Source organism: Chelon labrosus, assembly GCF_963514085.1.
Source record: "Chelon labrosus genome assembly, chromosome: 23".
NCBI classification, from domain to species: Eukaryota; Metazoa; Chordata; class Actinopteri; order Mugiliformes; family Mugilidae; genus Chelon; species Chelon labrosus.
The window spans coordinates 8,656,599-8,680,037 of NC_140356.1; the positions used below are offsets into that span (position 1 = coordinate 8,656,599).

The window sequence follows — 23,439 nt, forward strand, 5'->3', positions numbered from 1 at the left end:
GAGAATGATACTTAAAACTTAAATATAACAAGACTTGAAAAAACAGATTCAGATCCATGAACAGACTTTATTGAAATAATTAGAGAAGAAAATACAGACTTGTAGCTTTGCTTTCTTTCCGTACACGTAGCACCAGTACCATTCTGTTTACAAACACACACTGAGGTCCCGTCCTTCACGCCCATCTTCCCCCGCTGCAAGTCACCAGCGCTGGCAAGGCAGTAGATTGCGCAGTCATCTCCACATGGGGTAATATGACAACCCGACCAACAGCACAAACTACTACCTCAACCAGCGCCTGGCATCCCTCTGCGCTGCTTCTTTTGTTCCTTCCACGTCTCTTCGCTTCAGTTTTAACACGGGATCCCGGTTCTCTTGGCGTCGCCGTGCGTAAAAGCGCACGGAGGAGGAAAAAAAAATAAAAAATGGCGTGCGCCGAAATAGGGGGGCCGCAATAAAGCGTGACAAAAACCCCACCCAAACCATGGAAAGAGAGAAAAAAAAAAAAGAAGAAAAAAAAAAAACACCACTTGTACCTTTTCCATGCCTCCCTCACCCACCGCTCCCCTCGTATGACCTCAGTGAAATGACATATGGCAGGTGAAGACGGCGGGGGCTCTCCGTGGATTGGCACAAGCGGCATTAAGCGCTGCCTCAGACCACAAAATATGATCAAGGCATTAACGAGGTTTTAAAATGATGAAATTAACATAAAAAACGATTAAAATCATATGCAAGTAGTAGGCCTCCAATCGGTAGCATCGAAATGTTTGATTACGCACGCAGACAATACTTACAATTTCTTACCTTACTAGATATGTATCAAGGTATTTGATGAAATGAATGAATTGTTTTGTTTGAACAGTAAACCACAAGAGATTAAAAGTCAAAGCTAAAGTCACAGATGTGATTGCATATAAATATTACCGGGATTTTGTTGGCTAGATATAAGAAAACGGTGAGAAAAAAAAAATCCACCTCGGCTCTCCACACGATCCTTCACCTTGCAGCTGAACTGCAGCAGCCTGTTTTATAATCTATTGTTGTCTGCTTTGCTTCTCTCCCCCCGCGCCGTCAAAGAAAGTTGTCCCGACATCAGATCCCCCCCTCGGTTTCCAAAACACGGGTGCGCGAACGAAATCCGCGAGCCCACGGCGTGCGGTTTTTCCCCCCTGCCGCCGTTTCCCTCCGCAGACGCCGCGTGTCAGGTAGTGTGGAAAATGAGAGTGGATGTGGCGGAGCGGCGTGGATAAAATTCGCGGGGAACGCCAGGACGGGTGTGGGCACGGGCGGAGATTGGAGAAAACGGCGATGTCCCACTCCGGCTGGGTTTCCCGAATACCAGGGAGGAGAGGGGAAACTGTCCGAGTGCGACACCCGCTGGTTAGAGGGTGGTATTGTTTTTTAATAAAGCGGTGCCAAAACCAATGCCTCCAGCCATCTGGCAGGTTTTGCGCAATATTGGCATGAGAAAAAAAAACAATCAAACATCTCAGACCAGTTTAATATAACTTATGAAATCCAGTCTTACTAATAATCTAATTGTTGATGTCTAATGGTTATTTTTCTGATGACAGCGCAGAGCCGTGAATCTTCTACAATTATTCATATTTTTATGGAAAAATGAACAAAGTGTGCTTCATGAGGGGTAATTAAAGTTCAGACACTACTTTTAAAACTTAATTACCCCCAAACAGGCACTTAAAGAAATAAAAATTATTATTATTTAATCATTATTTACATTTCTTACATCAGTCTTCTACACTGATTTTTTGTGCACTGCATTTCTAAGCCCAATTGATAAACACTTTATTTCACAGACCTGGTTTCTGGTTTTTCTTATGTAGTGATCCACTCTCTGCAAACCGACAGTCCTCCTCCTCCTCCTCTTCCTCGCTCCTATTGGCCAGGAAGACAAGCCCGCTGCTGTGAGGGAACCTCCCAGCTGTGAGCTGCCCGAGAACCCTTCAGAACCCGGAGAGAACACAGTGTTCCTCCTCACCAAGCACGCCGGGATACGGAGGGTGGAGGATAAAATGGAGGGCGAACTGCAATCCTCATTTAAATCCCTGCAGCAGAAAGAAGAACTAACGCGTTTCAGAGTTAATAATCTGTGCATGCTTGTGAGGATGATGAAGGTTAAGATTCAACAGCGGTTGAAGAGGTCACAGTTTTATTTCTGTGCATGAGAAACACTCCACAGGAAAAAAAACATCTCTGCAAACGGATATGAAAGAAAACCAGAGCAGGACCCGCAGGAAGCTTTACACAACTTTATTGAAGATTGTGTATAAATACACATGCACATTTCAAATGTAAACCCAAGTGAACTCAAGTGCAGCCAAACCTGGAAACCCCCAATACATCATCATGCAAGGATGTCTGGATTATTTTTACAAAAAAAAAAAAAAAGAAAAAAAAAGTCCCAAAACAGAATCATCCTTTTATTTTTAAAAATATTCCCTCCCTGACAAGAGCACAGGCAAGACTTTGCAAATTAGTGTGTCTGTGTGGACTCGAGCCACATCGCCCCCCCCCCCCACCCCGTCCCTCCCTACGACGCTTTGGGTCTTGCCGCGGTTTTAAATATATTGTCTGTTTATTATTAAATGCTTACATATAAATAAATAAACTTTATCAAATGTGCACTCACAGAGTGAACTCTTATGTACAATATTGTATAAGCCTATAAGTAGCAGTCACATCTCACTCAGTCGGGATGGGGTGAGTCGCCCGAAAAGCAAGGCAGCGCCGAGGCGAGTAAAGCCCACTGAAGTCAAAGCACAGAGATGCTCATAAAGGCATGGGACACATCGAATATTCTGAGGCGACAACAGGTACGCTGATGCTGTTTACAATGGAAAGAACAGGTAGAAAAAGGAAACACTCCACCATGGAGAATAGAGTTTTATCGTGTCGATGGAGGATCATCCTGCAACGACCTGCTGCAAAAGATTTTCACTGTATCATGATCCCAAAAGCTGAAAGGCCTTTTAGGCAGACTCACCCCACGGTTTTCAGTTTTTTCTCCATCTTCTCCCACCCTCCCTCCCTCCCTCCAAGCTCAGGACCACAAAGAAGCACTAACCCTCCCCGTCCCCATCTCTGGAAAGGGACGCATTCAGCTGATATCCAAGGCGAAGAACCTGTTACCATTAACCAAACCAAGAAGCCGTGAGGAGAAAAAAAAAAAAAAAGAATCAAAAAGGCATCAATCACATACATCTGGTCGTGTTTCATTCCATTCAGCATACATTCTGGCCCTCTTTGTGAGTTAAAAACACTGTTTAAGAGGATGTGGCTGTGAGATAACAAGCAAATAACGCGGACGTTTGATGTGTGTCTGTGGAAGGGGCCGAGAGAAAGAGAGAGAGAGAGAGAGAGAGACGGCGCCACGGTGATGTGCAAAGCGGAAAGCGGCCGCTGCGAGATTGAGGGTTAAGGCCGAGGTGATCCCAGCGAGAGACATCTGATGTCAGCGAAATCACCGATGTTCCTAATCTCGCAGTGCCGAATACACGAAGAGTGCGGAGCCACGGTAAAGCTTTAAACGCCACCTACGGAGGATCCTTTAAGAGGGAGAGTTAAAGGTTCGCAGCGTCGGTTTCTCTGCCAGCTAACGTTTCAGCAGACACGCGCTGCACAATACGTTCAGACGGAACTTCGAAAACATGCCCCTCGTTTAGGTTTGCTGCTAAAATATGGTTTATTCTGCAAAGTTAGCGGATAACTGCTTCATTTTAGGCTTTAAGAAATATAAATTAGAGAACCACATGACCCTAAATCGCTAAGGCTCAAGCCAGTACACTGATAATCGGTCTAAAAATGCAAAATCACAGCAGCAGCAGCAGCAGCAGCACAAAGCTACGACAGTTTGGCTGTTTGACATTGTATAAAACCACACAGCTATGGGCATTACTTCTCTACCTTAAGTCTAGATTGTAGACGCGTCTCACCGCCGGCTTACTGAAGGCAGCTCCCTAAGCTTTTCGTGTGAGAAAACTCTCTGAGGAACAAGGTTGTTAAACAATTGCAGTGTGTCTGGCATTAAAATATATATTTATATATATATAAAAAAAAAAAAAGGGTGGATGGTTGGTGATTGTGCAAGTTCATAATGTTTTAGCTCATCATGAAAACTCAATACGATTCAGTGTTTAAAATATTTACAAAATCTAAATAATACTAAAATGATATGCCAACAATGCTTTGCTCTCAAAAAATATATTCATATAAAAAAAAAAAAAAAAAGCAGAGGGAGATTCAGAATCGATCCCAGGTGTCGTTCAGTGACTCTTTTCATGATTCGAGACGAATGGACGTGGCGACACACTCACACACATTGCACACACATTGCACACACACACACACGCACACAGTGATCCAACCACAGAGGAGGGCCCTGATTTCTTAGAGTTGCGTACCCTGGCAGCTACCTGACCTAACAGCCGTCAGCCCCGCAGTGGCTCCGCCTGTCGAGCGGCTAAGTCCGAGCCGCTGGGTGGGACCGGTGCCGCCCGCTGCCATGCTGTGTGTCCATATGGCTTTGGATGGAAAGATCCCGTTCTCTCTCCGATTATTCCTGTCCCCGTTTACCTCAGTTGGTTTTCATGGCGACATCTCGATTGGGCGCTTGCTCCTCCTCCTCTTCCTCCTCTTCCTCCTCTTCCTCGTCCTCCTCCTCCTCTTCGTCCTCCTGCTCGTTGTCGTTCTTTCTGCGCCGGTTCTCGTTCAGGTCCTCCTCGTCGCTCTGAGCGGCGGCGGCGGCGGCGGAAGCGGCGGAAGCGGCGGAAGAGGCGGAAGCGGAAGCGGACGAGGAAGCCTGAGCCGACGAGGCGGCCTTTCTCTCCTGCCTCTCTTCCACGTCGTTCTCTTCCTCCTCCGCCTCCTCTTCCTCTTCCTCGTCCTCTTCCTCCTCCTCGCGGTCGAGAGCGAAGTAGCCGGTGCCTTTCACCGTGTCCTGGCGCTGATAGAACAACACGTAGCCTGCTTTGGACTACACACAGAGAGACACAAGAAAGTTACTTTAAGAGTACTGACAAAACAAAAATTCAACACTCAGTTCTCAGGTTTCATGTAGAATTTAAACTAAAATCGACTTTTAGTTACACTTTGATAAGGAGTTATTTAACAAGATTCTGCACAATCTGGTAATTAAAGCCCTCCCAAGGGAGTCCCTCCCTATAGTGACTAATAAGCACGTCAACGTAATCGATAAGGCCCATTAGTCTGGAACATGGCATCGTAATGTACACGTCCATCTCCAATTATGGCCCCTCCTGCTGCAGGAAACAAACAAGATCTGAAAAAGACAGGTCCTGATCATCAAAACTAGGACAATCAATGGCAGCACAAGCGCTGCGCAAGAGCATCAATATTTGGAATATCACAGCTTTGTGACATCCTGGGCATCGACTGCAGAAGGTAACAAGCCTTTGTTTGAAGCAGGCTTATATCAGAGGAAGGCCTTTACATCTTATTTCATGTGTTTGATAAATGTAACAAGTAAATTTTTTTTGTATATTTAGTATTTTATCCTTTCCAGAGATACTATAGACTCAACACTTCCTGTAAGCTTCCCAGAGTTTAAGTGGTCAGAAGTTTGATGGTAGTTTCAGCGCAACTAGATTGTATGGAGTGGAATTAGTTGCACATTATCTATTCTCAGTCACGCTGGGTCACAGCCTGTCCTCCTCTGCAGCTCTAATGTTATCAGCAGGAGAGCTGCTAGCGCCTCAGCTACTGTCACCAAATTTAGGTTGAAGGAATATCCTGCTAAATATTTTATTACTAGATGAGAACTACGTACAGTACACATTCATGTGAACGGCTTACTCCTGCTTTCATTGCTCGAGTTCATGTTGGCTGTGGTGTGTCTTCTGTGGCTTCAATCACACGAACAAAACTCTCGGAGCACTTCATCAGAGCTTTTTTTGGGGGAAGTTTCAGCACAGCAGGATATCTTTGGGAAATCAGACCGACGGGCTAATCCCAATTAGTCCCAACATCCGATGTACATTACTCTGATGAAATGAACCCTTCCAGTTTGAGTCCAACACATCTGCCTTTGATGAACGTGCGGCAGGACTGCAGCCTGTGGCTTCGGCAAATGAGGACACTCACCACTATTTGATCTTCGCTGGCAGGAGACACACTGCTGTCATCATAGTTGTACCACTTTCCATCGTCTTTGTTCTTAGCGTAAGCAGTATCTGACGAGGAGTCAAAGATTAGAATTAGATGAGATATATACGAACTGATGAATCAATTAGTTAATCAACTGCAACCATTTATAGACATACTGACTGATTCCAACATCTCCATTATGAGGTTTATAAGGTTTATAAGGAGATTATAAGGTTTTGGATAATTACATATTCTTTATGTTTTATTTATTTAAAATAATATTAAATTCATTTGAGTACGCAGCTTTAAGTCAATACTGAAAGTACAATGTAGGAGATGTAGCTATTTTAACACAGTGTTCAGTAGTTTAAAGTAGTTTAAAGAGACTTCAAAGAGACACAGGCAGACAAATTTTGGATAAAATCCTCTGACAGTAAATTTCCCATTAGTGGCGACCATAGACTGTATAAAGATGGACTGCGGAACAGCTCCTCAAGTGAAGCCAAAGCAAGTAGAGCTCCCCCTGGTGACTGGCTGCAGTATAGGTCATAAGCTCCACCCAATCCATGTTAGTGGGTGGGACTTGGGCCAAACTGAAAAACTAAAAGGACACCCTTTTCAAAGATGTTTTCTGTCATTTTAGGTAGTTAATATAATGTTGATGGATGTTTAAGTGTCTTTTTTTTTTTGGAAAAGTTTCGTTTTAGTTATTTGACGCTACAGAAACAGGATGTGACATAATAGTAACTACCAGTTGCCATGCCATCCGCTCTGTAAAGTGGTCCCGTTGCACCATTTTTTTTAAGAAACAGTGTATAATCAAACATTTCCTTATAACTGGTAGAGGTAGAGCAGAGCATATTATTAATTAAACAAAAATGCGAGTGAGTCTGGAGGAAGTGTGGTCGGGTCATCGATAGCGCGGCTCCGCGTGACTCCACTCTTGGACCGTACTTCGCAGCTCTATGGTGGCAACCGACAAAACTAAAATAATTTAGGATTATAGAGACTTCTCCGTGTTTGTTTTTTATGTTGTAAAGCACTGTGACTTCGAATAGAAGTCACTACAGAGAACTAGGCAGATTAAAACTTTGCAGATGTTACGCAACACTCATTTCTTTGGTACTTTCGGTGATAGCAGCAAACACAAGAATGGGTCAATCGCAACAACAAAACACAACAGGAATCAGGACAGGAAGTCCTTGAAGCAAAATGATTTGTCTTTAAAGACATGCCAGACTCCTGCTGTAATGTAGGACATGAAGCGCATTTTAAAAGAAGCTTTAAACACCTCCAGTTATGATGGAGGCTATAACTGCAGTTACTGTAGTTACAGTAAGTGAGAATCAGTTATTTTTTTATTGGTGTATAAAGGACCATTGTAAAATAGTTTAAATGTGTGTGCGTGTCTTACAGTGGCCTCCACCCATCCCGCCGTAGTGGTTGGACACAGCAATGAGGTCGTAGCGACAGGGCCCTGCGTTGGGGTTGATCAGGAACTCAGACATGTCCAGATCTCTGAAATAAATGTACATTTACATAAGCATGACAGAGAGAGTGAGAGTACAGCACTGTGCAAAAGATATTAAACACAGCATGAATACCTGAAGAAAGCAGATAATATATATGTGTGTGACAATAACAGAGCACATGGACATTGATCATCTAAAGAAAATGTATAAGGTCCTACAGAATGTCTATATTGTGGGTCTGCGCAGCTTGTACTGAGAGGGCATGATTTATAGTTGGGAAAAATAGGAAACAATGCATACACTGCTGAACATGTTGTGCGGCGGTGATAAATTGTTTTATCTCTGTATATGTGTGTGTGTGTGTACCTGAGTGGGAAGTCAACAAGCGAGTCCAGTTTATCCCTCATGTAGCGACTGTAAGAGAAGCGTTTAAGATGGACCACCAGCACTGGTGGCAGAGACCACAGGTCCAGCTTCTTAGTGGCCTGTTGGTGCTGCTTACAGTTGGGACAGTACCTAAAGGAAGAGGAACACGTGTTAAAAAAAAAAAGCACAGCGGGAGAAATCAAATGCTTCAGCAGCTGGTGTCACCACATACTTGTAACATGTTTGTTTTTACTGTATAATGTTTCTCACCAAGGGTCCTCTGCTCCCAGTTTCTCCTTAGTAGTGAACAGCTCAATGCAATCCTTCAGCTTGAAGAAAGCCTTCTTCTGAGGCTTGTACTCCATGCTCTCGTGCTTGTCGAAGTCCTGCTCTCAACAAATAAACATAAAGTTATCAGATCAAACATTTCTCATAACATTGCTTTGTCTAAATGGACACTTTGCGGAGTCCTTTAAAGAGTACTGTGCTCTACAGGATAATAGATGGGCTGAGTCAGGTTTGGTGCATAGACAGACAGCAGATATTTACGGTTAAATACATGAAATAAACCGAGGATTCAAGGTTGTGGTTTAACAAGGATGCAGCGGCTGCTCCCGACATCAAACCTGTGACCTTTACAAGATTACAAGACAGTCGCATTTGTCTCTTGGACTCCCTGCTGCTGCTGTCTAGGTCACATTGTCATATTTCATGACATGATGGCTGCTTTTTTTCTACGCTAGTCGGAGCGCTTTCCACAAAGGGAACCAGCTGCTCTGCTACACCGACGGTGAAAAGAAAAAAGGAATGGAAATCTGTATCTGTATATAATACTTGATTTCTGTTAGTTTTACCTCGACGACAGTCTCGTCAAAGTATTTCTTCTTCATCTCTGGTTCCCAGTCCAAGGAGAGATATGAGCGGTCTGTGAAAACAAGGTTAGAATGTAAATAAATGATCAACACTTCTCGTCGTTCAGCCTCTTTGCTGTAATTTGATTTCCAGCCGTTTATAGTTTCGGTTCATGTATTCTGTCCAGTATCACTTTAAAGTGATTTACAAACTGTTCTATTCTGTAGTTACATTTTAAAATGAATCCAATCCAATACTCTGGGGAAAATAAATTCACTTTTCATAAAGGCACAACAAAACTTACACATTAAATACATTAAGGAGGAGTACGCCATTTTAATCCAACACACTTTGACAAATTTAATCAATATCTCCCCACAGTCTGAAGGAAGAATTGGAAAAAAAAAGATGGTAAGAGGAGAAGAAGATGGAGCAATTGAAAAAGGAAAAGAAAGAAAAGGAGGAGAAATTAGTAAGAGGGGGAGAAGCCTATCTCTTCACAATCTGATATCTTGAAGAAGAGGAGGATGAAGAGCAGCAGAAGGAAAGAAGAACAAGGAGGAGGAGAAAGAAGAGAAGAGGGGTGAAAAAAGAGAACTGGGAAGAGGAGGAGATGGAGGGGTAACAGAGCAGAAGAAGAAAAACAAGAAGAAAAAAGAAGAGCAAGAAGAAAAAGGAAGAGAAAAAGGAGAAGGAGAAAAAGGTGCCACATCTTTAGATTGTGAATTCCCACTTCGGCTTCCTACCACTGAGTCGGAGGTGTCCCTCGTCAAAGCGGATCTGCCTGGTGTCCTCCTTGATGAGCGAGAAGTCTGTTTTGCCCATGTTATTGAACTGGAATGTAAAAAGTCTCTTTCTGTTGTGCCCGGCTGTCTGCTGGCCTTTGGTGGAGTTCTGCGGGCCGACCAGGCCGTTCTCCAGTTCATTGTCCCCGCCCACAGAGTCCTCCGACTGGCTGTTGTCGTTCTCAGAGGGCAGCTCCTGATCCTGACTGGACTCGTCGTCCTGCTCATCTGTCTCCATCTCGCCTGAAAGATGACACGAGAGCTACTGCCTTGATGCAACAAAATGCCACAGGGCACAAATGAAAAAAGAAATTTCAAAAGCTGAAAACATTTTATTTGACATGTTGGTGCACTCACTTGGAGACCCCTCCTCCAGCAGTCCGTTAGTAGCGTTACCATTAACAGTGTGTTGTTTGGACGGCTGTGTCTCCTCACAGTCCTCCTCGTCCTCCTCTACAGAAGATCGTACAAATCGACTGCAAACACAAAACCCATTTAATCAACAGCAAATACCATCACTTGACAAACTTATAAGCTATTATTAAAACTGGCCACAAATTTCCCACAACGACATTATGTTGAAAAGATGAAACGGCTCAACCTACCAGAGGCGCAGGAGCAGCATGTTGTAGAGCTTCTCTTCACTGAGGGTTCTGGGGACAGCAAGGAGGAAGGGCTGTCCGAACAGAGGCGTGCTGGTGTGGTTATAACCCGACTGTTTGTACTTTTCCCTCAAGTGCACGGGGATCACTACGTGGTCCGTATCCTCCACTCGGTTCACCGCCACCTCAAAGCTGCAGAGAAAAGCGTGGTGAGTCCTTCAAAGCCCAACTGGATAAGGTGCACGTAAGCGCAGGAGTGAAACAAAAGGCTTGATGTCACAGACAAAAGCCAAAACGTCAATGCAGCCTGGTCGCCATCAGTGGAGATTACAGTTTATCCGCCAGCCAAGCTTGACACTCACACGTAGATATCATCTCTCTCCATGATGCTGCTGAGGTTTTCGTTGGTGGCAAAGATCCGGTGGAAACGGTGGTTGTAGATGTCAGTTACAATCATCTAGGGGATAAGAGGTGGAAAGAGACACAGTCAGGAGAGAGAAACATAGGAAAATCTCTTGATAATGATGGCTAATTAAACTAAAATAATAATCTATCCCTAAGGTGAAACTCTGGCTGACTGATATGGCACGCTTGAGATTAATTTAAATGCGGGGCAGGGGGACTTTTAGGGACTTTTAATTAACTAGTCAAATGTTTTATCTCACTGTTTTCCTGCTCATTATTGTGATCTTAAGGAAAAATACATTTTTTTTTCCACTAGCTGCTGTAGCTTTGGTGGGCAGGGAGGGTTAAAAAGGGAATGGACTATTTTCAGCTGTACTGTCTGTGGAGATGTCAGCATTATAGTGTGAAGGCTAATAACAGGCGGGGTTACTGCACAGAGCACAGCTGACTGTGATGTTTATACCTTCTCAGCAGGCACCCCAGACAGGCTGGAGAGGGAGGTACACAGGTCAGAGATGTAGCCCACCTTCGGCACGGTCAGCTTGTACTGAAAAAGAAACATCATTATTGTCTGTCTTTTTATTGCCGTGTCTAAGTTTTGTCTTTATTTATTTTTATTTTTTTTATTGTAATTGTTTTCCCAGCTTCTTACCTGTGTGGGTTTGGCCAAAGGGTCCAGTCTGACTAGATACACCTCCAGTGTTCGCTCCTTCTTCATGGGTAGTGGAAGGGTCAAGTAGCAGAAAGGATCAAAGGTCACGGAGACCTTAGCGCACACAGGACACACCAGCGTTGACTTGAAAAGGCCGTGGAAGATGTCCACAATGATGGAGTCATTCCTCTTTATGTGGTTCTCCCACGCTTCCTCTGCCACCACCTGGGATGATTAAGACACAGGTTTTTTTAAATGACTCATAACATGGGAACATGCATATTATTCGTGTTTTATAATGTGTTTGAGCAACACTTTTTCTCAGCCACTGGTCTCACCTTATCGGGCCGTCCGTTAGCATCCTTGAGCTGGATGTAGGGCTTCTTCCTGATGCGGTTCAAGTCCTCGTGAAGGCCATCTAGGAGGAAGGCCAGAAGCTCATGGGAGTCCTGCTGCTGGTAGCCCGAGAACTGAGGGGCAAAGCGGCCCACCTGGGTCTGGATGATGGAAACACGTACACATATTGGAAAAAATGATGTGCAGAGTGACAAAAACACAAGGATAATGTTTTTCCTTGTGTAGTTTATTGGCAAAACCTTCTTTTATTCATGCCATAGAGTCTATTGGTCAGTTTAGGCCTTACATCCTGTATGTTAAGTCCCGTCCAAAAATGTGTAAAAGTAGTCTGGAGTGAACACATAAGAAGGACATTTTCCCCCAGGTACTCACTTTGAAAGGCCTCGGGGTGATGTAGCTGTATTTCCCTGTCCACAGCTGCTTTATAAGCTCGGCGTAAGCTTTGGCGATCTCCCCCTTCATGCCCAGCGGGTTGTCCTCATTCAGCTCGTCCGTGTACTTGTCTTTGAGGAAGTACTCCGTCAGCGGAATGATATTACTTAAACACTGAGGCGCACCGACAAGAGAGAACAACGATCAGCTGGATTCGGTCTAGTGCAGCCACACATACTTCTCCAACTCTTACATATTCAAAGAACAAACATTTGAAGACTTGGACAGAATTATTATTATTATCATAAGTTTCCTAGACTGTGAAGATCTCCCTGAAGGCATGTTTGTTACCTGCACAGCAGAGTTCATGAAGCAGGTGTTGCCCAGGTTGGAGAGTCCACAGAGGCCTGAGCGCTCACTCTGCCTCTGGTCTGAGTAGTCATAGCTGTTACTGTAGGTATGGTAGGATGGCAGACTTGAGTAACTTGAATTCTTCACACTGTACAATTGAACAAATAGATAAATTGACAGGTTATACAGGAATTAATTGTTGTTAAGAGCTACAAGCAAAGAAAAAGTCATCAACAGTATTGCAAATATCACTGTAATACTGATAACGCTATATTAACCATGGAGATACAGCTCTTAGTCAAGTTGTTAATTCACTTGAAACTAAAAAAGGAATAAAATGCAGCTTCAGTTTTCATTATTTGCTTTTCCGTGAAATACCAAACTACAACCCAGACAAGTAAAGATCTCCCTAAAACAGACTCTGGTCTCCATAGAGAATAAGTAAGAGCTTTGAGATAGGCTTCCACAACTGCAGCAATCAGCAGACCTCTGGGAGGCCGGCAGGGCATTGTCGGTCGTCTCTGGCTCCCATTGGTCGAGGGAGACTGCTGTGATAGCGGTGGAGGCAGTGCCCTCGCAGTTCAGCACGCGGTGGTCCACCCTCCTGCTTTCCAGCTCCACCGCCTCAGACCTCAGGCACCACCAGCAACACAGGAGCATGACATCTCAGCCCCGCCCCGGCCCGCGCCAGCCCACATGTCCACACAAAAACTAAACAACCGGCGGCCTGGATGGGGTTCGGTACGGCTCCCTCGCATGCAAAGTCATTTGAGAGGTCGGGTAGAAAAGGTCCAGCTCCAGTCTCCGCTGTTGAGTCCTCAACTCAGCTCAGCTCAACACAGCTACAGTTTCAGTGTAGTCCAGATGAAGTTCAGGCCCAGATTTGACTTCGAAGTCCAGCACAGGCCCGCAAACAAAACAGAGACTATACAGAAACACAGACTCTCATCTTTCTTAGAGCTAATCAAGCAGCTCCCCTCTCCTCTTCAGTCCTCTTCTTCTTTTTTGGGTTTGACTGTCTGTCATCTTGTTATCCTCTACGCCTCAGATTCCTTCCCCTGTCCTGTCCTGTCCTCTGCTCCTCCCTCTGGCCTGCCTGCCTGCTGCTCTCTGCCGCTCTACGGCTACCCGCAGATATTTATAGCAGCAGCAGCAGCAGCAAGGATGCTCAAGACTACTGCTACTGAAGCTAGAGGTGCACAGCGAGAGGAAGAGGGAGGGAGAGGCAGAGAGAATAGGGGGGAGGGGCGGACAGTGGATGGGGGGGGGGCTGACAGAAGAGAAATGAGATGGGGATGGAGGGAGCAGTTGATCCACTGCATCCAGCTGAGGCTGCAGTATTTAGAGGCCCGACTCTCTCAGTGTTTCTAACACACATTAGCACATACATGCCAACACATCATTTATCCCCCTTTCTTGTGCCTGCGCACCACAGCGACACACAAATACACAAAATCTCTCTCCGAGTGTCCCCCGTCTTGCAGTTAAAATGCACCCTACGACACTCTTCGTACACCTTGACACTCCCTCTTTCATCCTCTTTAATAAGCCAGGGCTGTCTGCCGTCTGCATGACAGATTTAAAAGGGGAGGGTCTAAATAAATAGACTGAAACCTAGAGAAACGCTCGGTTTTGTCAGGAAGAGCCAGGCAATGGGAAGCTGGAGTAGATGAAATGTATTCTGAAGGTCACTTGGACTGCAGAACGTGTGCATTGCAATGAGCTCGGGGGAGAGGAAAGGTGCAGAGACACAGAGATAGAGAGAGGAAGGGAGAAAGAGGCAGAATCAGGGGACGCCACCTTGGGAGACACTGACACTTACTGCTGTTACACAGCATCGCTGCCGAGGCTAAAACGACCGGGGCAAAACCGCAAAAATCTAAACGACAAGTGTTACGTAATGTGGGAACACTTCATATGGAGGAGAAAAAAAATAAATAAAGAGGCCCCATGCATAATTCAGAGGAAACGACAGCGTTGGCACCAGAGAGAATCAGGGACAGGAGAGCTGCTGGGAGTGAAGATCCAATTTCCCCAAGTCACCCATTCTCCACAAAACACTGTGCAGAAAAAGATGCCATTGCTATCAAAAAATATAATGCAGAGCTGTTGGATGACAAATATAAGCTATAAGTAGAATGAAAAATAATGGGTGAGGCTGTCTTTTACTGTGCTGCTAGCGAGTGCAGAATCTTACTTTCCTTCTTTATCAATATAGATTTCTGAGGTGGCAAAGCTATTATTTCTGCATTCCAATAGAAATAACAGCACAGGATCTATATCTAAGACACACACACACACACACACGTAGACACACTCCAGCATGCAGTAAATCACACCCATTAGGTGGAAGGAGGGCTCGGTGAATGTAGGAAGCTCCACCCACAGTTGAGCAGTGCTCTCTAGCACATGGCCGACAGAGCCTCTAGGTCCCAATTAGTACGAAATATTAAATTTAGGCAAAGTATTCAGGAAAAACTGAAACGGAAAGCAAAAGTGCGCAGGGGTAAATAATGTGCGGCAGTCTGGTCATATAGATTTGAGCTGAGATGCATCTTTTGTATCTTGGTAAAGGTTGGAGGCACCGGAGCTGCATGATTCAGCATATATGTTCTTTTTGAACAGGTAACAATCATTTATGACGTCGTAATATATGAAAATCACATGGTCGGTAAGATGTCATCTTACTTAGAAATATGAAAATACAAATTCTGTGTTGTTAACAGACTGGTCAGGCAAGTTCCTAATAAAAACTTAATCTTACCCGCAGGTCATTTAGAAGTGAAGAAGCTACTTGGAGGACTGGTGAAAACTCAACGAATACTGCTGCCTCAGTTTTGATTCTGTTTTTGGATATTCCCTGACCTGCATGACTCAGATTCTTCACACATCTTCTACCGGATTATTTACTTTTATTTGGAGGTGTGTTGGTTTAAATCCAGATTCTGTGCCAAGTTTAGAGCACCCAGACCACACAGCGGATATTTCATCATTTGTTTCAAACATAGGCAACATTCAGACTAACCACAGAATTGGGTAATGATAATGCAAGGGAAAACAAGTAAGTAGTGGTATTAAAAATTATAAATGGTTGGGGCATAGAAAAGTAAATTTTGATATGTACAGCTTCTTTTCATCCTTTAAAAACACTGCAGTTTCTCCATATTATTTTCAAGACTATTGGGAAAGTATTTTTGATACTCCACTTCCTTGGTTGAATGTCTTTAAGAATTTGTACAAATCATCCTGTTCAACATATATATGGGCTTTTCAAGTTAAAATATTCTACAAGATTTTACCAACAAAGAAAATGCTAAAGATATGGAGAATAACTGAAGACAGTACGTGTAGATACTGTGGTGAAGAAGAGGAAGACACCTTGCATTTGTTTTGGTACTGTCCAGATGTCATGCTCTTTTGGCGTAAGGTGGCAGCTTGGCTGTCTGAGCAAGGACTTGACTTACCAATAACAATAATCAATATAATTTGGGGTTTGCATGAAGAAAAAAATATGTTGTTAAACATTATTGTGCTCCTTGGAAAATTTTTTATTTTCAAAAAAGAAAAATGTGTTACATTGGAACCATTTATCATGTTTCTAAAACATTATTATTTAATGACAAAAAATATGGAAAAAAATAAAAATAAATCACAATCAGATGATTGAAGAAAATTAGCTATCACAAAAAAATGGGACAAAGATCAATAATATCATATTTTATTATTTTGACTTTGATACTTGTGGATAAGATTCTATTTTGTTGCCACATATTCTATATTTTTCTGTTCTGGCTGTCATGAAGTTAAATTATAGCTTAAATATGAAAATGGCTAGGCTATATATCTAAAATATGTATGCTTGTTTTTGTTTGTGTATGTTTTTGGTTGTTGTTGTTGCATTTGTTTTCTTTTATCATTGTGTACTTGTTTGTCTTCTACGTTGTTGTTAATAAAAAATAAAATAAATAAATAAAAAAAAAAAAAAAAAAAAGACATGGAACTGGATCCAGGATTTCTAGTCACCAGAGATAACAAAGTCTGGACCATAGATCATAGATTTCTTTAATTAATCTACCAGGGATGCATTTGATCGCTGTTCAACAAAATATAACTGAAATGGATCCTTCACCCCCAGAACAATGTGCTCAATTAAGTAAGTCGGTCGTGAAAAATCTAATAAGAAGAATAAATGAGTATACCAGTGAGCAAAGTAGAAACTTGGACCAGAGCTGAGGACAACTATCATTGAATAAGAGAACCATTTAGTCGATTAATGTACCACATGCTTCTTATTTGGATAAATTCTGGTGATAAATCTGATTAAATCAAATCCTGTGCACAGATAATGTGCATCCATTTTTGTGCAAAGCATATCTGCACCACCAATACCTTGGTAGTAGCCTGTAATTTGAATGTCGCAGCAAAACGCACGTAACATTAACCTGTATCATGCAACCCCAGCAAGCCGGCACTACTAATCAGTCAGATTTAAAAGCAGTTGTGAACTATTAATTGATGTGATTTAATGCTCATTAAGGCACCCAGAGGCACCAGCGGGACATTTTTAGAGAGCACTGCTGTCGCTGAAGGAAATTCCATGAGATCAATCCCAAGTAAGCCCCTTCCCCCCTCCCTACTATCAGCTTTTACAGCTGAAACTGCATCGTCAGGAGGTTGTTTTAAACGCCCAAATCACAGCCAGAGACAGACCTGGACAAAGAAATGTTTGATGAATGTGTAAATTTCCAGATTTCAGATTTTCTGCAATCCCACTAAACTTGTGTAATCCAATAACATCTTGGTTTCAGCTAATGTCTGTGCTAAGCCGCACTTCAGGCTCCATCTCTGGCTGCTGGCATCCAAACCCGCCCCCTCGGCTATTCAACCCCACAACTATGCCTTACTTCCTGCTGTTGAAGCTGCTGTTATGATTGTTTGTGAGAGATGAAGGCGAGATCTTTGGCAAAGCAGAGAGATTGGAAGCACCAGATGACCTTCAAAAGATAAAGAATAGATCATGAGTTAGAGTAGAAAATAAGGAGTCGTTCCAGAAAAGGTGTGCGAGTGTCCGTAAAATTAAATTAAGATGAAATCAAATGAATTAAGGGTGATATGTCAGCAACAAAAGATCAAGCAAAAGGGGTAGACTGAGGCGACGTCACAGAGAGGAGGAATTATTGAAGATGACGTGGTGCTGTCGTGTAAACTTAAAGAATTTTAAATGGTTATGGTCTAATTTAGCAATTTCCACAGAAATGATAATGAGAGGTTATTATTGGGCATCTCCCCAGTGAAGTCCTATGTCACATATTACTTTTGTTCTTCAAACTGACCACAAGTCCTCATTAATTTCATCATGCTTCTCCTATGTGCGGTCTTTCTGCTGTGTTTGAATACAGAGAGGAACTTGTATTCGGTTTCTGTGCCACAACTCCTCAGAGTCAACAAAGAAATATAATCCAGGCGATGTGCCATTCACTCACTTGGGTGCCGTGGAGCCTCGGGGCCACGTGCCATCCTCGTTCTTCTGCTCTATTACGAGAACCTGTTGGAGACAGCGGGAAGAAAAAGAGGGCTCCATCTGCTTCTGATAGTTTAAAGTCACCAAAAGTATTTGCATTCCACTGTCAGCTGTGGGCTACAGAAAATGAAGACGTCTTTTTGTGATTTAAAGAGCTCCATCCTTAACATAATACAGATTTGGATGAATTTTGAGATATATATTGAATGGGTTGTTCATATGTGAAATTTTGACGTGACATCAGGGCTGTTCCAAATCGGAGTAAACAACGTGTGACATCTTAATCATGCTGCAGCAGCTTCTAGACAAGACAAGGAGTTTGATGGATCTTATCCACTGTTTCGCTTAATGGGGATTTGTCTGATGCTTCACAGTCCTGTGGAACAGCTGCTGGTGACTGGAACAACGCTGTGATATGAGGTCTGCTGACTCACTGTGGCCAGGTGTCTAAATTAATCTGTGGAGGAGGATGCCAGGACATACATGCACATTTAAAGCAGCTTCAAGGGTTGAGGGCCTTGCTGCTGGCAGTCACATGACAACCCTACCACAACTCTAGCTTTACCTAAAAGTCTTTGAAGCCAAAAGATAGATTAAATAACTTGTTATTTTACTTTTTGCTTCATTTCTTGCTGTATCCACTCGATGTTCGGGTTTTTCGGCGCCTCAAGTACTTGCTTATATTGAGAGACAAACATGAAAGTGAGCAAAAGCAACAACTTAGAGGAAACGCCACAGAGCCACATGCTGAATATAAATGATTTCATCGTATATTGTAGAGAACTTTAAGTTGAGGAGAGTTTTGTTGAGATTATGTTTGAGTCTCCATTCTGAGGGCTGACTGGCAGAAATCACAAATATGTAACAGGTATTTAATAAAGTCAGACTGTAGAGCATATTCCACTAAGCTCACGAATAGTGGTCTACATGGCAAGCCATATTTGGACACCACTGTGTGACTCTTGTGAACTACAATGGCCCTCTGAAGGAAAAGCACCCTCCAGAGACATTGAAACTCTTCTGACGATATTACTTAAACTACATTTAACTTAAGTCAGTCTGATTTGATATTTCAACACAACTGAAGATGTATGATATACAAGTCTGCATGCCCCAAATCATTAAGCTCAGTAGACTTTTGCTTTTCAAGTTCAAAACTGTTGCTCCTCGCCCTGAAGCATCAAATCTACCAGAAATACAACAGAAGAAGTCCTTCCAGTCAGGCCAGTCTGTTCAGACAGAGGTGGCTACATGAGGCGTTTTTCGCTCTGACTGGGATATTATTCTAATTATTCACAGTACATTAATGTAGATGCAAGTTCCTACCTGTCCCTGGTAGAGGCCTGCGTCTTGGATGGTGCTGTCCGGTTTGTTGAGAGGCTCGAAGGTGTTGCTCATGTACCTGTTCCACAGTCTGGTCTCCTTCTCATCTGGGATGCTGAACAGCTTTCTCATTTCCTTCTCGATCATGTCTGCAGCAATATTATCAACAAAGATCACATCAGTATTGTTCACCGTGCAATCGTCAGAAAGAGAAATACACGCGCTCACGAAATGTAGGAGCGCAAAGACAAGAGGCAACCATCACTAACTGAAATCATTTAATTTGATGTTTGCTTTGGATAAAAACCTGGATCATTTTTGGGGCATGATCAGACATGGTAAGAGGTTGTTTAATGAGAAAATAAAGGCACTGAAGAAAATGTTTGGATTAGGGTTTGAGTCATTACAACTGAAACCTTTGTTTTGTTGTGTAGGAAACAAGTAATAGCAGGAATGATCTTTCATTATTAACAGAGTTATCCAGACATGCAACACGCAATGACTCAACAATATGGCCAGTGTGTTTAATTATTAGTTTAGTGTACGGCATGAATGTTTGCCTCAGTGTCTGAAATAACAAGTGTATGTTTTCTGTCTACTGTACGCACCCTCTGTACTGGTTATGTATTAACGCTTTCAAAGTTTAACGCTTACGGTGCTGGAGAAAAGGTTGACAACATTTACAGGTTAAAATGAGAAAAATATAAATGAAAACTGAAAATTAGTGGAAGTCCAAGTTTGTGAAGGTCACTTAATCACGACCAGACTCCAGCAGGACTCGCGCCTACCTATTGTGTCAGCTTTACTGAAGCGTCTGGTGATCACATTGTCCATGTTGCTGTCTTCACAGAGCTTCAGCTCCGTCAGGTACACCTCCACCTTACAATGCTTCACGAACATACCCTGTTCCACCACCTGCATTGAAAAGAAAAAAAAAGGGGGGGTAGCTGCTTAATGTTGTATCCATGGCTCCAACAGTGTATGCAAATTCCATTTTATAATGAAACTAATATGGGTAATTATACTTATGCAACAAGCGGAACACATTAAACCAAGATCCCCCCAAAAAAGACGATTAAAACTAAAGCTGCATCTCTGCTGCCACCCTATCTCAGTTGGATAGCAAATGACAATACAACCTAGTTTGTATAATAATGCAAAAAATGACTCTTCAGATTTGACAGCTTGCAACCAAACAGAAAGTATGACTACTAAATAGCTGTGTCAGGGAACAGGATGCAAATTTTATCTAGTTGCTGTAACAATGAAACGAAACTGCACTGTGGTTTGTACTAGCTACTCTTCTGAAAGGATTACACTGTAGACAGAGTTGGCCTGGTCGCCACTTATCTAGTGTCCTAACAGGAACAGAGTCAGAGTGAAGCGCCTAAATTAGCAGCACCTCGTGGAAACAGCTGAGGGGTCCCAGCCTATTTATTTCACCTCTGAGCCCCTCCAACACGCACAGTACCAGCTTCACAAACGTCCCTGAGAAATGCAATGGTCCTGCACACACGGCTTAGATTCTACACCCACCCCTCCCCACCACAGACCCCGAAAACTCCCGGTGGGCAAGTCCTACCCCCCTCAGTACGACACCCATGTGTGTAATCTCAGAGCAAAAGCCCAACTCATCGCAAAAACTCCAGCAGAATTCCTCAAATCACATCCGAGCCAAAACCATTCACCCCCCCCCCCCCTCCCTCCCATACTGGTTGTGCCTCTCACACTCCTCTCAAAAGCTTTCACGCCGCTTCTCTCAGAATGACCTCAGCCGGCATTCCTCCACTTCAAAAAACAAGGACGCAGGAGCACTCCGCCGGTGTTGACAAACCAGAAGAGGACAGCAGAAGGAACCACAATGCGAAACCTCTGACTACAATCCTCCGTTTTTAAATCGCCTGTGCTCCCCCCACACCCCGGGGTGACAAAAAGGAACAAAGAGTTTCCCAAAAAAAAAAAAGAGGAAAACTAATAATGAACCTCCTGCATGTTGTGTCTCGCAGATCGCTCCATGTAGCTTTTTAGTCATCCAGGACGTTGCCTGAAAATAGAAACCCCGCGGCTACCCGATACGTCCCATGACATACATGGCAAAAGGGGAGGGTCGACGAAAGGGGGAGAAAGAACGAGAGAGAGAGAACGATGGGGATGGAAGGGGAACCTCTTCCAGCAGCCATGATGCCATGACTAGCCAGATTTGAAGTGGGGAGGCCCTGTATAGATGTAGCTGCTATCCTGAAGTATACAACTCACTAGCTGACTGCAAACACTCAGCCACACGTAGTTTTTTAACTCATTAAAAACTTGTTAGAAATTCTTAACCCTAAAATGACCGTAGTACATGACAGAAATGAATGAAAAGCACCACCGTTACTTCCTTTTTATGCATTTTTAATATCCAACATGCTTAATGTATCCAGATTCTGTACACTGTATATCTACCTGACCAATTAATACGTACAACAACACTCACTGAACACCACTGATACCTTCGCTGGCGTTATGGTACCCTGATGTCAACGCAGTGAGCAGCGCATGCACCATCTATCAAATCCATTCCCCGTTCCACGCAGACGACTGGACCCTCACCTTGCGAGAGATTGGCTCCTGACCCTCCGTCAGTCCATACCAGCTGACAAGCTTATTCCAGCCTTCTGTTGGGACCAGGATGTAGTCGAGCTCGTCAATGAGGTGCTCCTTGATGGCCAGCACGTCCCCATCTTTAAGCGGAGGGAGGGAAAAGGTGAGAGGCATGCACAGGCAGGCAGACAGGGGGACATGAAGCACGTTCGGCATGCCAACACTTGCACCACTGACCCCGCGCTGACTACTGTCAAGCAGTACACAAAGACAAGGTATGCTGGAGAGCTTTCTATGAACCTCCTACTCTATACACTCTGCAGACAATGATGTTTTTTGTGCCATTTTCCCTGAACTCTTTCTGCTTCTACTTCCAGAATGACGAACCTATGCTACTAAGCTATTCACGTAGTGCTTCTTACTGTGATTGAATGTCTGAAGTGATGAAGCATTTCTTCTCTTACCTCTAAGAAGACCAGAGTTATCAACTGGTCCTGGGTAGACATTCTGGTCACCCATCTGGTATTTGTCCCAACTATCAAATCCCACATATTTCTTCCACTGTTTGAACCAGTGACTGTCCACTAGATACCTGCGGAAGAGGACACCAGGAATGCGTTAGCTCCGACAGAACAAGGTGTTCAAGTATTATGTGCAGTTGTTTTTTTTTTTTTGCAACGGTGCTTTGAGGTATACACCGAGATAGCTTCCCGTCAATACCCTAAACAAATCTGACTTTGAGGGGGGGGGGCAAGCGTTACACAGACTGATAGCTGTAACAGAAGCTTTCATGACGCCAAGTTGAGTTCAGGTTGCTACGAGCTTGGCCAGCTGGCTCTGTGATTTTGACAGGTGGTTCTTTAGCGACTCCGCCCTGCTGAATTCGACGGGTGAACCCACTGACTGGTAAACCACTTGAAGCGTCGGTAGGGTTAGCCAATTAGCTATTAGCATGCTAACGAGCTAAATCATTCAAACGACATGTACCCTCACTGAAGTCATGTCACTGCGTAAAAAACGAGATGGCGAATTGGAAGTTGTGGTTATAACTGCCGGAATGTAACATTTAAACGATATGTGGGGTCTAACGTTCTTTGTTTAAGTCAAAGTCCTAGCGTTAGCTTAACCGCCGCTAGCCTTCCAAGCTGACACACATGAAGCTGACAGGCTCCCGTTAGCTAGCTCAACGCTCACTGTCAACACGGCCCGTCCCCTCGGCTTTCTCCTTCTTCGTGGCGTTGACAGCGTCGGCGGAGGCAGCCGACGGCCACGCGGCATCGTTGAAAAGATTTCAGCTCAAGTCTTACCAGGTGTCCCCCTTTCTTAGCTGTGTTTTCAACAGTGCCGCGACCTCTCCTCTCTGGGTATCCAGATCAGCCGCTCCTCCTTCCGCCATCTTTCCTCAGACATCACCCGGTGCATGCTGGGAAAGGGGGCGTCACCGAGGCACGTAAGGGCGACGCAGCGGCGAGCAGCCAATCACGAGCTCGGCGGCGGCACGGGAGAAGCGTGACACCCAGCGGTGAAATTATTCTAGAAAATCTTTCAAAAGTGCTCCATCATTGTGGCTGCACGGGGTTGGGGGTGTCTGAGAATCTGTACCTCTAAAAATAATGTCAGAATGAGTTACTGACCTCTTTATCCAGCGAGGGGCACTACATCATCTTGATAC

At 43.8% G+C, this 23,439-nt stretch overlaps 1 protein-coding gene across 6 annotated transcripts; it reads right to left on the reverse strand.

Annotated features, from left to right (window-relative positions):
- Positions 1-3,062: 3,062 nt before the first annotated feature.
- usp15 (ubiquitin specific peptidase 15) lies at positions 3,063-23,163 on the reverse strand (the record flags this gene model as incomplete). 6 transcript variants are annotated; one of them, XM_084573062.1, is made up of 23 exons in its annotated part: positions 3,063-4,996; positions 6,124-6,212; positions 7,541-7,644; positions 7,965-8,114; positions 8,235-8,350; positions 8,819-8,889; positions 9,563-9,844; positions 9,959-10,077; positions 10,207-10,395; positions 10,566-10,660; positions 11,072-11,155; positions 11,261-11,485; positions 11,599-11,757; positions 11,990-12,163; positions 12,341-12,488; positions 17,245-17,334; positions 17,824-17,885; positions 18,476-18,538; positions 19,188-19,333; positions 19,973-20,099; positions 21,777-21,907; positions 22,232-22,359; positions 23,075-23,163. In XM_084573062.1, 23 exons carry the CDS (start codon positions 23,161-23,163, stop codon positions 4,598-4,600), a joined length of 3,240 nt encoding a protein of 1,079 aa, XP_084429188.1. In that variant the 3' UTR covers positions 3,063-4,597. The 6 variants fall into 6 exon arrangements, with proteins under 6 accessions (XP_084429188.1, XP_084429192.1, XP_084429189.1 ...); XM_084573066.1 differs by having other exon boundaries at positions 22,962-23,076; XM_084573063.1 differs by lacking the exon at positions 18,476-18,538.
- Between the last annotated feature and the right edge of the window lie 276 nt (positions 23,164-23,439).